The sequence below is a fragment of the Ostrea edulis genome, chromosome 6 (genome assembly GCF_947568905.1).
Source record: "Ostrea edulis chromosome 6, xbOstEdul1.1, whole genome shotgun sequence".
Classification (NCBI taxonomy): Eukaryota; Metazoa; Mollusca; class Bivalvia; order Ostreida; family Ostreidae; genus Ostrea; species Ostrea edulis.
Window position 1 is genome coordinate 93009240 of NC_079169.1, and position 13282 is coordinate 93022521.

General features: G+C 35.1%; 1 protein-coding gene across 10 annotated transcripts in view; it reads left to right on the top strand.

The window, feature by feature from the left end:
• The window catches only part of LOC125683608 (cAMP-regulated phosphoprotein 21-like), a 62757-nt gene that overhangs the window by 33045 nt on the left and 16430 nt on the right, over nucleotides 1-13282 (top strand). For 7 of the 10 annotated variants that reach the window (XM_048924946.2, XM_048924941.2, XM_048924952.2 and 4 more), the window contains 3 exons: nucleotides 7713-7860; nucleotides 8065-8205; nucleotides 11982-12114. In XM_048924946.2, the coding sequence (XP_048780903.2) occupies nucleotides 7713-7860; nucleotides 8065-8205; nucleotides 11982-12114 (422 nt within the window). The remainder of the gene's footprint in view (nucleotides 1-7712; nucleotides 7861-8064; nucleotides 8206-11981; nucleotides 12115-13282) is intronic. The other 3 variants (XM_048924944.2, XM_056142737.1, XM_056142736.1) reach the window with 1 other exon arrangement.

Sequence of the window (13282 nt, forward strand, 5' to 3'; positions counted from 1 at the left end):
ATATATGGGTTGGTTATGAGTAGAAGAGGACCCCTGTTGTTTTTCAGGTCAAAGGATCAAAGGTCAAGGGTCTGGACATAGGAATAAACTGTCTGCTCAATATCTTGAGAACCCTTTGCTTGAGAGATATCAAACTTTATACGCTGGTACATCTTCAGGAGAAGATAACTCCTATTGATTTTGAGGTCACATGGTCAAGGGTCAAACTGGACAGGAATATACTGTCTGCTCAATATCTTGAGAACCCTTTGCTTGACACATCAAACTTGGTACACTGGTACATCTTCAGGAGAAGATGACCCCTATGATTTTATGGTCAAGGTTCAAACTGGACATAGGAATATACTATATTTCAAGAATTGTTTGCTTGATTGAGACCAAACTTGGTACACTGGTACACCATAAGGAGTAGATGACCCTATTGATTTTTAGATCACATGGTCTATCCACTTTTGACATTGGAAGATATTGTCTGCTCAATATACTACTATCAATTAAATGATGTGTGTGTATAAACCTTTTCAATTTTGCACATGGGGGGGGGGGGGGGGGGGGGGGGGGCATATGTGTTTTACAAACATCTCTTGTTAAAAACAGTTTCTATGTGAGATATGTGTATTGCATTGAAATAGATACACTCTGAAGTTAATATTTTATCAAAAATACACCCGAAATACCCAAGGAATTGAACATTAAAAAATACAAGAAGGGGTGGGGGTACTGGAAGTCCTGTCCACAAGCACCTGTGAAATAGATATGAATGAAATGATTTTAATAAGATTAGACAAGATAAACAATTTCAAATTGTTTTATATTTGTCTTAATTTAATGTGGGGCATGTGAATTTTGTGGTAGGGCAAATGAATTTGGCTTGTCTACCTGTCCTTGGACAAGTCTATTTGTCTACCCCTGATCAAGTTATTTGTGAAGTATGACTCATTTAGAATTTGTGTTTCCAAGGACACTAGTAACTATGTGTTTGATTGTTGTGAATACGGTCGTGCATCTGTATCTTGTCACATAACACAGCGATGTCTTACTGGATACAAGACGGACAATTGATAGAGAGGTGTAGGTTTCTGATATATGCCCAAAATTTGCTCTTTTTTCTTAAAAATGTCCTTGTCTTATAATAGTTAGTGCGGAGTAACCAGATGTCTGGACACAGCTTAATTTACATCTAATGAGCTAATGTCTCTTCTAAAGCATGCTGTTGAAACCGTTAGACAGCTTTAGTAAATGTCTGGCTAGTAATTTGAGTCTATTAACTCCCAAGTTAACCAATAGCAGCATTGCATAACATGCCAAAATTCTATAATAATCTATTACAAAATGAAAAATAACAGTATTTTCATTTACCACCAATCCTGGCCTTAATTAAATGTCATAGATTTTCTATGAACTTTTTTATAGATTGGTTTGGAACCAAAACGCAACAGCCTCAAATTACAGCCACAATCGTTATAACAAAAAATATTTTTAGTCATTGAGAGGAATTCATTGGGTAGCAGTATGCAGTTATTTGGAGAGGTTGATCAAAACTCAGTTAATAGATTAGATAGAGGTATTGTTCACATGAAAAGTTTGTCTGATGTAACCTTGACACAAACTTCATAGCCCGATTTCATGTCTTGGATTTCTGTATATTATGGATAATTTATGTGGTTGAGGAGAATAAAGGGTCACTGTAGATCCCTAATATTGTACTTGCGGTAATTAAGCAAAATCATCGTATAAAGTTCTACCAATTTCTCGAAAAAGTGAAAACCGTGAGTGTTAAATACTAAGGAACTTGATTTGTTCAGAATTATTGATAAATACAGTCTACTCCGGATATAATGAAATCCAGGGGACCGACCTAAATTGTTCATTATATCCAAAGTTCAATATAACTAATGCTGAAGTACACAAATATTGCTACTGGGGGATTTATTTTAACTTCAATATAACAGATATTTCAATATAACCAACTTCAATATAAGTGGAGTGGACTGTAAGTAGAAACTAAGAAATTTAATTTATTGAGGAAGACTTCTTTGTTAACTTAATCAAATATTGATTATGTGGTTTGAATTGTATTTTACTTTTATAAAAAACACTCATTAAGTCTGATTGGCTGAGAAATGTTTGACATGATATAATATGTGAGAAATGTTTGACATGATATAATATGTGAGAAATGTTTGACATGATATAATATGTGAGAAGTGTTTGACATGATATAATATGTGAGAAGTGTTTGACATGATATAATATGTGAGAAATGTTTGACATGATATAATATGTGAGAAATGTTTGACATGATATAATATGTGTGATATAATATGTGAGAAATGTTTAACATGATATAATATGTGTGATGGTTGACTGAGAAATGTTTGACATGATATAATATGTGAGAAATGTTTGACATGATATAATATGTGAGAAATGTTTGACATGATATAATATGTGAGAAATGTTTGACATGATATAATATGTGAGAAATGTTTGACATGATATAATATGTGTGATATAATATGTGAGAAATGTTTAACATGATATAATATGTGTGATGGTTGACTGAGAAATGTTTGACATGATATACTAGTTCTAATTGTAACGGGGACCGTTACAGATGTTCCCCAAACCTCCCCCAATTAAAAAGTGATGTCCTTGTGAATCTATAGGAAAAAATCATTTTATTTTAGCCTTTAATTACATGTAGTACGTTCAATATGGTCATTTCAGTACCAAGAAATGAAAGAAAGTGTTGCACGTGCATACACGCGCACGCGTGTATGATTCCGAATTTTTGTTGATGTCGTTCAACAGGCATTTGTATCATATACCCACAGTATGAATTTCATAACGTTTCCACCAAATATAAGGAAGTTATAGCGATTTTAAAATCGTCCAATCAGAAATCAGCACACGTGCATGCACGTGCTGAGCAGTAATTCTAACCACAGCAATTTGTAAGGAGTACCAAGACACATCTAAACCATTAATATCAATAGAATTTGATGAAAAACAAAAACGTTATCGTCCTTTAAAATTTGAACATTTAAAAACCGTTGCACGCGCATGCGTGTGTGCGTTGGCATTTTTTTTGTTACACCAATATATAGATACTCATATTGTCTACGTATGCTGTGAATATCATCTCATTCGCTTCATAAATAAGATAGTTACAAACGTTTTAGTATTATCCAATCAAAATGAAGTGCATGCGCGTGCAAATTGGTAATTTTGACCATGCAAATCAGTTAAGGGTCTTAATATCTACCTATGATATGAATTTCAAGCCATTTCAATGAACAACAAAAAAGTTAGACTGATTCCAAAGTTAGTGTACAAATTTTGTAATGCGTGTGCACGCGCATGCGTGCGCGTGCTGACAAAATAACTATTATTTTTCATATGTACAAATGATATACTATCATCCTATTTAGGTTTTATATCGCTTCCTTTAATATTCTGATTTTCCATTTTTTGTACCAAAATTGCAATGCACGTGCGCGCGCGTGCATGCACGTGCAGACAAAATGACTATCACTATGCACATCTACAAACGCTATACTATCATCCTGGAAAGTTTCATATCGATCCTTTCTGTAGTTTCTGAGAACACTACCGGACAAAAAAGTACCGGAGAAAAAGAATAATAATAATAATAACTAGACACGATCTCGTTGCGAGCAACGAGTAGGTCTTCCGTCCGATTTGTTGATGCACTCGGAGTTAAAAAAAAAAAGAAGAAGACAAATGAGTCCCAATTTAGTTTCCGACTTTAAGACACTTTAGATATAATCAATTTTTCATATCATAAGCTTCTGAAGCAAAGTTGCGGTGAAATTCGTTTGAAATTCGACTCTCCAGGCGAGCCATAAGGCCCGCGGGCCTATTTCTTGATGTCATTTGTTAGCCCTCTATAGACTCAACAACTTTAGTTCTATATGTCTTTACAAAATATTTACCTGTAAAAAGTTATTGAGATCGACCGATAGCGACAAAAAATCGACTCTACAGGCGAGCCATTAGGACCATAGGCCTATTTCTTGATATCAATCGATAGATCTCGATAAACTGAACAACTTTTGTTCAATATGTCCTTACAAAATATTTACCAGTTACAAGTTTTTGAAATCGACTGATATCGACAAAAATCGACTCTACAGGCGAGCCATGAGGCCCACAGACCCATTTTTTGATATTGATCGATAGGTTATGACACATTGAACAACTTTTGTTCAATAATGCTTTTCAAAAAATATGTCGTTTTAAAGATATGAGGCGTCAAATATTTACGATTTTGGCCCTTAAAATCTCTAATTACGTAACATATGACCTACTTTTTGATTTGATAAGATCAAGCTCGTTGAGATGAACATTTCCGCTTCTACAACTTATTATAAAATATTAATAGTTTCTGAGATATTCTCAAAAACATTTGGACCCTTCTGAACCCCTAATTTAAAGGGCCAGCCCGTTTTGCTTGATATCGTAAGAAAGGCCTTGTCATTTTAAACATTTTTTGCTCAACAAGTATTTAGAAATTCTTTACCGTTCTCGAGTTATCTCTACAAGAAATATTTAGGGGCCAAACTGTAGCTCCCTAACGGGGCCACATAGGGAAAAAAGGAAATGTACATATTGTTTAGATTATCATTCTGAACAACTTTTGTTCAATAATGCTTTTCAAAATATTTGTCGTTTTCAAGATATGAGGCGTCAATTATTTATGATTTTGGCCCTTAAAATCCCTTATTACGTAACATATGACCTACTTTTGGATTTGATAAGAACAAGCTCGTTTAGATGAACATTTCCGCTTCAATGACTTATTACAAAATATTAATAGTTTCTGAGATATTCTCATCAACCTTTGGACCCTTCTGGGCCCCTAATTTAAAGGGTCAGCCCCTTTTGCTTGATATCGTAAGAAAGGTCATGACATTTCAAACATTTTTTGTTCAACAAGTATTTAGAAATTCTTTACCGTTCTCGAGTTATTTCTAGAAGTAATTTTTAGGGGCCAAACTGTAGCTCCCTAACGGGGCCACATAGGGTAAAAACGAAATATGCATATTGTTCAGATCATCATTCTGAACAACTTTTGTTCTTTATTGCTTTTCAAAATATTTGTCGTTTTCGAGATACAAGGGGTAAAAAAATTATGGTTTTGGCCCTTAAAATCCCTTATTACGTAACATATGACCTAAATTTTTATATGAATAGATTTGGATTGTTGAGATGAACATTTTTTGTTCTTTGACTTATACCAAAATATTAACGATTTTTGAGATATTTGATCTAGAATTTGAGCCCTTCTAGATCCCTAATTTAAGGGGCTAGGCCCTAAATCTTGATATTTTCGAAAAGATCTCGTAAATGTGCACAACTTTTGTTCTACATGTCTTAACAAAATATTTGCAAGAAAAAAGATATTGGAGATCAAAGGTCAAAAATCGCCGAAATCGGCGAAAAATTTTGGCATCCATTTTTTCAGGTCCAGGCGAGCGTTTAGGCAAATCGCCTCCGGTAAAATCGAATCCCCCACAAATCTTCTAAAATGTTTACTCTATCTTGTGTAGAAATTTCAAGACTCTAGCTTCAAAACCAACGGAGGAGATGTGTGGACAACAAGGCCCTTCAAAAAGTCACTAAAAGAGAGATAACTCCTGACCGGAAGTGACGTCAAGCACGAAAGTTTGCAAGCAAAGTCTCGTCACCAAAAGACATCTTTCCTGAAAATTTCGTGAAAATCGATCGAGAAATGGCTGAGAAAAACGCGTGTACTACCAAGGAAAATAATAATAATAATAATAATAATGAAGAAGAAGAACGCGAACAATAATAGTAAGGTCTTCCGCAGGAGACGGAAGACCTTAATAATAATAATAAGAAACAGAGTAAAAACAATATGTTCCCAAACTTTGTTTGGGGAACATAAATATGTGTGATGGTTGACATGATATAATGTGAGAAATGTTTGACATGATATAATATGTGTGATAACAGAGAAATGTTTGACATGATATAATATGTGTGATGGTTGAGACGAGCGAAGACCCATAACATCTTGGAACACGACTTCAGGCTTTTAAAAAAAAATCTGTCTATTCATTTAATGTGGAAAATATAACACAGTTGATGTAATAGTGCATTGTGACGTCATGAGTAGCTGCGATTATTTTTCTTTCAAGTCGATCTTTTGCTATTTTGATCAATATAGACCGACAAGATTTTCTGTAGACATTGTGTATTGGTCCACGATTAATTTCGCACACTGCTATCAGTATATCCAAGGTCAAGCAAAGTCCACAGTATGCCCAAGGTCAAGGTCACTTTTATCATTTACATCTGATAGCTGCAATACGCTTTACCTTGTAGACAATACATTTGGTAGGCTAATACTTGTCAATGTGCTGATGATCGTAACCGCTATGCAGGTCAGTATGTCCAAGGTCATGGTCCACTGTATATCCAAGGGCAAGGTCACTACCAGGCTAGACAAGTTTAATGAGTCTCCATCATCTTGTGAATTGCTATAGCAATGCATTCATGAAGTCTTTTTCACAATGCAGATTTAATTATTCAGTGTGTAGTGCTGTATACAGCAATTTGGAAGAAGCAAAGCAGATATGTTTTACAGACATCTCTTGATGGATCATATTTAAAGAGTGTCAATCTTTCAAGCTCAGTTAGATCAGGTTTGGGATCCTTGTGATATCAAAAGTTTTATTATGACAAATAAAGGATTAAGAAATATTAACCTAATTTCGTAGTTAATATTTGATTGAACTGACCAAAGGCAAGTCGGAATTTATTTTTATAGCATTGTAAGTACAGTCCTAGATATATTTCTGTAGATTAATGTCGTCTAAGCTTGATTTAGTTGACCGACAAGCACAGAAAGTTGTATAAAATCTAATGTTGTGTAAATGCAAGCATTAGATAATACTAAAAAACAGGTGTGTAGGCTTTATTTTATTATGTGTTATAGCACATTCAGTTTGTCTGCTCACCTGTGCTGTGTTATAGTACAAAAGATGTGTTAAAAAAATAGTGCTTAAATCATTATGAAATGCTTACAAGTAAAGTTTGAGGAAACCAGTGTGCAATTTGATGGATGCATGCTAGATTTAAGCCTGAGATTTAGTAGAAAGTGCTACAATGTAGTGTATCTCCTGGCAGCAGAATTGTAATGTGGAAAAGTTAAGCATCTGATTTGCCCTTATTAAAGTACAAGTTTTAAGTTCCATCTTTTAAAATCTTATTGAAATACTGTAGAATCATTTAAATTCGTGGGGACCAATTTTCGTGGATTGCTGAATTTTTACGGGTTTGTGGGGACGTAATTTCATGGATTTATATATTTGTAATATAAATTGTGTGTGTATGTAGAATATATGTTCGTTGAGGATGTAAATTCGTGGGTGAGGGGTACCCACGAATTCCACGAAAATTGAGCCACCATGAATTGTAATGATTCCACAGTACTAGAACTAGTTTAGGGTTTAAATGGAAAAGGTTGCAGACGCTGGAGGAAGATTTGTGATGGGGAAACTCTGCTTTGTTGAGCCCTAGTTTGTTTCTATAAGGGTGTAATATAAATAATATTTACTGTCAATATGGTCATAACACTCAGGTTTGACTGTACTTTGTAACAGATTCATAACAATCTGATTTGACTGTACTTTGTAACAGATTCTGGATATTTTTTCCAGATTCGAGTATAGATTCCTCTCCATACAAAGATTCTACAGGAATTAATCTAGAGGACTTCATCCACAAAACAATAAATAAATCTCCCAAAGATAGAAATATGTTGCTGAAATTGGAAACGGATCTGATCAACTTTATTAATGAGCCCAAGTAAGTACTGTAGTATGAATGGGAGGGCCTTAAATTGCAATGACTAAATATAGTATTTTGAAATCGACATAATGTTAAGCTGAATTGGAAAGAGAATTGATTGAGTGTAAATTGTTGAGTTAAGTAATTCCATAATTTGATTGATTCACAGGTTTTAATGGTTTCCCTCTTTTCACAGCATGATTAACAATTTTCTTTTTTCAGGCACCACTACTTAAAATTTCCTCAGATGTCTTCATATGACAGGATGCTGGTACACAGGATTGCAGCTTACTTTGGATTGGACCATAATGTAGACCAGACAGGGAAATGTGTTATTGTCAACAAAACCTCCAATAAAAGAATGTAAGTACACAGCAGAAAGGAATTCTAAGATACAAGTGATCAATAGGCAAACATGGTGTCCTTAATGATATGTTCTCCTTGGTAATGTGGTTTTCTAAATGCTAATGTGTCCTCAAGGACAATGTGGAGTCCTCTTGGACAATGTGGTGTCCTCAATGATAATGTGGTGTCTTCAATGATAATGTGGTGTCCTCAATGATAATGTGGTGTCCTCAATGATAATGTGGTGTCCTCAATGATAATGTGGTGTCCTCAATGATAATGTGGTGTCCTCAATGATAATGTGGTGTCCTCATTGTGATGCATCGTTCATTAAACAAAAAACCCTTAATCACAATCAACCAGCTTTTATCAGACAAATTTGAGTACCAATCAACAGACATGAAAATGGTTGTACTTCATAAATCAAATTTCAAACAAGGTATTAGCCATTTTCTCAGGTTAGTTATTCCTCCTTAATTTGGAAAAGACAGAACATGAATTAGTGAATCTCTTTGGAAGTGGAATACCATATATACTTGCCTATAAGTCGGATTTAAATTTTGGTCCAAAACTATGTCTGACTTGTAGGAGTGTCCTAAGAAGATTAGTATTTTTCTGGACGGTGCAATATATAGCCTAGTATTTTTTAAACGACAAAAACATGGACAAAATAAACAAAATAGTAACTGTTTAATTTGTTGAGAATAAAAAGTGAAATATCGATGTCATATCCCAAAATATTATTGGAACACAGATAAATACATAAAAGTATTGATATGAAATTGATTTGTTGGGTGAAAAATACCAAATATCGGTGCATTTCTCAAAATATTATTTGAAACACAAGTAAAAACATTAGAGCATTGATTTGAAATTGTCAACCGATTCTTGAAAAAAGTTAGACCGACTTATAAATGGGTCAATGGCAATTCCCTCTAAAATAACCTAAAAACTATACAACCGACTTATAAGTGAAGTTGAAAGTTTCATTAATCAAGTGATTCCCATGGGAGTGGTTTCAGCCATGAGAGTATTGCCGCTGAATGTTTAGCTCTCAGGAGTTGTCCATTCATCAGTAAATATAACTTCTCTGTTATTCAAACTTTATGCATGAATAAACACAACTGTTGATGATTCAGTTGTTGTATGTGACCTTCATTTTCCGGATGAGTGACCAGTTTGTATTTTTTGTTTCAGGCCTTAAGTAACTGTAAGGTTTAGGTGGTTCAGACATGCTTTGGCCATCCTTATTACTTCTTCATAAAATCCTTGTTTCTTTTATGAAATCAAATGTCATATGGATTCTTGACCTCAAACATGTTGAAATCAGTATTAGACTTCAACTATCCCTTAATATAGATCATGATTCTCACAGTGCTTGCAATTGAACTGCAAAGTTATGACTTGAAAACTTGTGTGGTCGATGTGTCCTTAATGTATTACATGATTTGCTATTGACCGAGGGTAGTGTACTGAACTGTACTCAAAGTCAAACATTCAAGGTCAAGGCCAATCTCTGTCTTTCTCTTTCACCAAAGACCACACTTAGTATTCTTGGTTATGACTTTGTCGTATCCTTTTAGGGGACACAGGTCACTCTAAAGGTGACCTATTTGTTGGGTTGGTCTGCATTCATCCATAATCCATCATACATTAACTACTCTTCCAATTCTTTTCAAATTTGGTATGAAGCATGTTTGGGACAAGAGGGAACTTAGGGGCAGGGCAAAAACCTCCAAAAATTTCCACAACCACACATCTGTAAGGAAAACTAAATGCATAATCATGTAGAGCAGGAAGGGCTCTACCAAAATTAGTAAATTTCGTGATCCCTGGGGTACAGGTTATGACTCCAGGGTGGGCTAAATTTGGCATATTGTGTTTATCAATACATCAGTTTCGAGATAAGAGCTCTCCTGTGTAGGAGGTACATTTAGTAGAACTTTGAGGGACTAAGTGGGACAGAGTAAACCTACCGTCAGTGAGGAAGACGATGAAATGTATTAAAAGCGGCTTCTCTTTAAATATTAAAATGTTGGAAATACGAAATACTATTGAAAGAAATGTTTTACAAAAGCAGAAACATAAAAACAATGTCATATTTGAAAGTGATATCCTGGATATGATACCTACGACCAACAAAATTACGTGATATAATAAGAATTCCATGTATTTAATTACTCCCTGAATACTTATCATTTACTTAGTTTATGTATCAGTTGAATTTGGGCGATGAAACAGCGTATGAGAGACTTACTGAGTACATTCACTTAAGCAGTGATGAATATTCGTCCCACTCCCGCATGTAAACAAGTTGTTTCGCGCCTTTCTATGTACGAGAGTTCTTCAAAGGGAAATCACTCGAACGTATCTCGAAACCGGCGTATTAAAAGACATCTTTAATTTAGCTGATACTGTATGAAAACTTAATGCATATTTAGGAGAAGCAGAAAGGGATGTACCAAAATTGTGAATTTTACATTTGACTTAGATATGCAGAACAGGAAAATGATCATAGATTTGGTAGTCCCTGGGACTAGTGATACTTTTAACTTATATTAGGTGACCAATAAGGCTTGTGGGCTTATTGTCCTCATTCAGGTTCATATCTCCAAGGTCAAAGTCACTATGAATGCATGACTTGAAAGTCTTGTTAGGCAGAAGTAATGAATTGTTTTTACAATATTTGTCTTTTTCACAATTCACATAGGCAGCAGAAATTCCTAATAAATCGGGAAGCATCCATTAGTTTTACTGATGTTCTTATTTAACACAAGACCTGTGTGTGGCATGGTCACTAATGATTGCCATGATGTATGGCCAAGTCCTCCTGGGCAAAAAAGTTACACCTTTTGTGTCAAATTGACAGTAGGTTTGAAACAGTAGTGCAATGATAATAATCCTGGTGGCTATTTCTCGCTGGCAGACTGCCTAAAGGGAATATTGAATGTGGTAAAAAACTGATCACTTATTCAAGAGATATGTCTGTGATCATCGGGTTAGCTATTTTTGGAAATAAGGTTATAAAGCTGATGTAAATATTTCATAGCTCAGATGTGATGAGATGAGTTCGTTTTTTCTGTAGGGAAAATATCGGCTAGGATAATAGAGACCCTATTTAAGATGGCAAGAACAAACAGTGCATAGTTAATAAATCAGTCCCCAAGAGGAGAGGGTTGTGTGTTGTGTGATTATCACAATAGAGGTCCCCCATGCTGGCAGTAGCAGGGGGTTGTGTCAGTAACATTGCACAATAATGTGCTGTTGCTCATCACTAAAAATGTCACATCACCCTCTGCAGGAAATTAACAGCCAACTCTTATTTCCCATCCACATTTATCTGAAATCAAAGTGAAATTTGTCATGGAATCGACTTCAATTACCTAAGACATCGTGTGACAAGGTGGTAGAAATCTAGCACATTGTATGTGGTGTGTAGAATCCAGGTGAAGGTTTCCATGCCAACGCACTAAGATGTAAAACACAGATGAGATTAAAAGAATTTGTAAAATTCAATATTGGTAGGCAGACTGTGTTATAAATATCATTTGATCTATGTGGAAAGAGACCCAGGAAGTGTCAGGTCTATTCCTACGTTGTATGAATTGTATCATATTGCCGTTCACTACTATGTGATGTCACAACAAATATGAACATTGTCTTTTTTAGCACTGGTAAAAAGGCTCAAGTTGCACACAGCTAGTAGTAATTGTATCTGTTTTCCTAAATGAACAAAATTAATATTGATTTTTTGGATATAATTGTGTATTTATTATTCACGTCTTTTTTTATAGACCTGACTTCAGCTTTAAGGAACATATTGATAACCTAGAGTCTGGACCTAAAGTCAAGTCCATTATTCAGAGAGAGAACAAGAGTTTAGATGACCGGGATGTACGTATTCACCAATCACCGCTGGGCTTTCTGGTGATTTATTTATCCTTTGTGATATTTGATTAATGTAATTGAAAAGTCAACACAAATGCACACAAACAAGGGTAGGCAGAACAAGCTGGGGTTATTTTAGAATTGTTTAGGCCTGATACACGCAAACCCTTTTTAGGTCACCTGAGTAAACTCTGGTGACCAATTGCTATTGGTTGTCGTCCGTTGTCGTGCATCGTCCATTAACAATTGAACATTTTTAACTTCTTCTTGATAACTACCAGTCCAATTCTTTTCAAATTTGGTATGAAGCATCAAGGGGGACATAAATTGTAAATTTCAGGACTCCAGCACCCCCGAGGCCTTAGGGGTGGGGCAAAAACTGCCCAAAATTTACCAATTTTCAAAAATCTTCTTTAGAACTGCATATGTTTAAGAAACACTGAATGCATAGTTATGTAGAACAGGAAGTCCTCTACCAAAATTGTAAATTTCATGATCCCCGGGGTAGGGGTTCTGACCCCAGGGCGGGGCCAAACTTACTATATAGTGTCCATGTGTAAAACACTTAAATAACATCTTCTTTAGTGTTATTGATACTAAATTGAAAGTAAATGGATATTTAGAAAGAGCGGGTAGTCTTTTGCCAAAATTGTAATTTTGATGATCCCCAGAGTAAGGGTTCTGATCCTAGGGTGGGGCCAAACTTAATCTAAATGCATACTTAGGAATAGCAGAAAAGGATGTACAAAACATGGTGAATTTCACAACCCAGGGTTTTGACTTGAGGATGGGTCCAAATTAGTCATATCTTTTGATGTTTTAATGTTAATACACCTATTATATTATGTAAAGCCTTTCATCAGTGTATGTACCTGTGGGCCTCTTGTTTTTTACAGTTATAGTGATTACAGAATTATTAAATGCCCACTAGATAGACACATTAATAGTCCAAGTATGAGTCTGTGTCGTCTGATATCTTGCCATTGTGTGTTTATGTCAACTTAGAAACTTCCATTACCCCTCTTTCTTAAGTTCTATTGAGAAATCAGGCTTTGAAAAAATTAATTTCTTGCAAACAAGCACTTGCACCCAATATTTGCTCTGATTTCCTTCTGGATGATATCTTCAGCATTGTTTGAGCTTTAGGCATGAAGCTTCATTAGAAGAGTCTTTGTGACCTCAATTCATTTTTAAGGTAGAGGGTTCA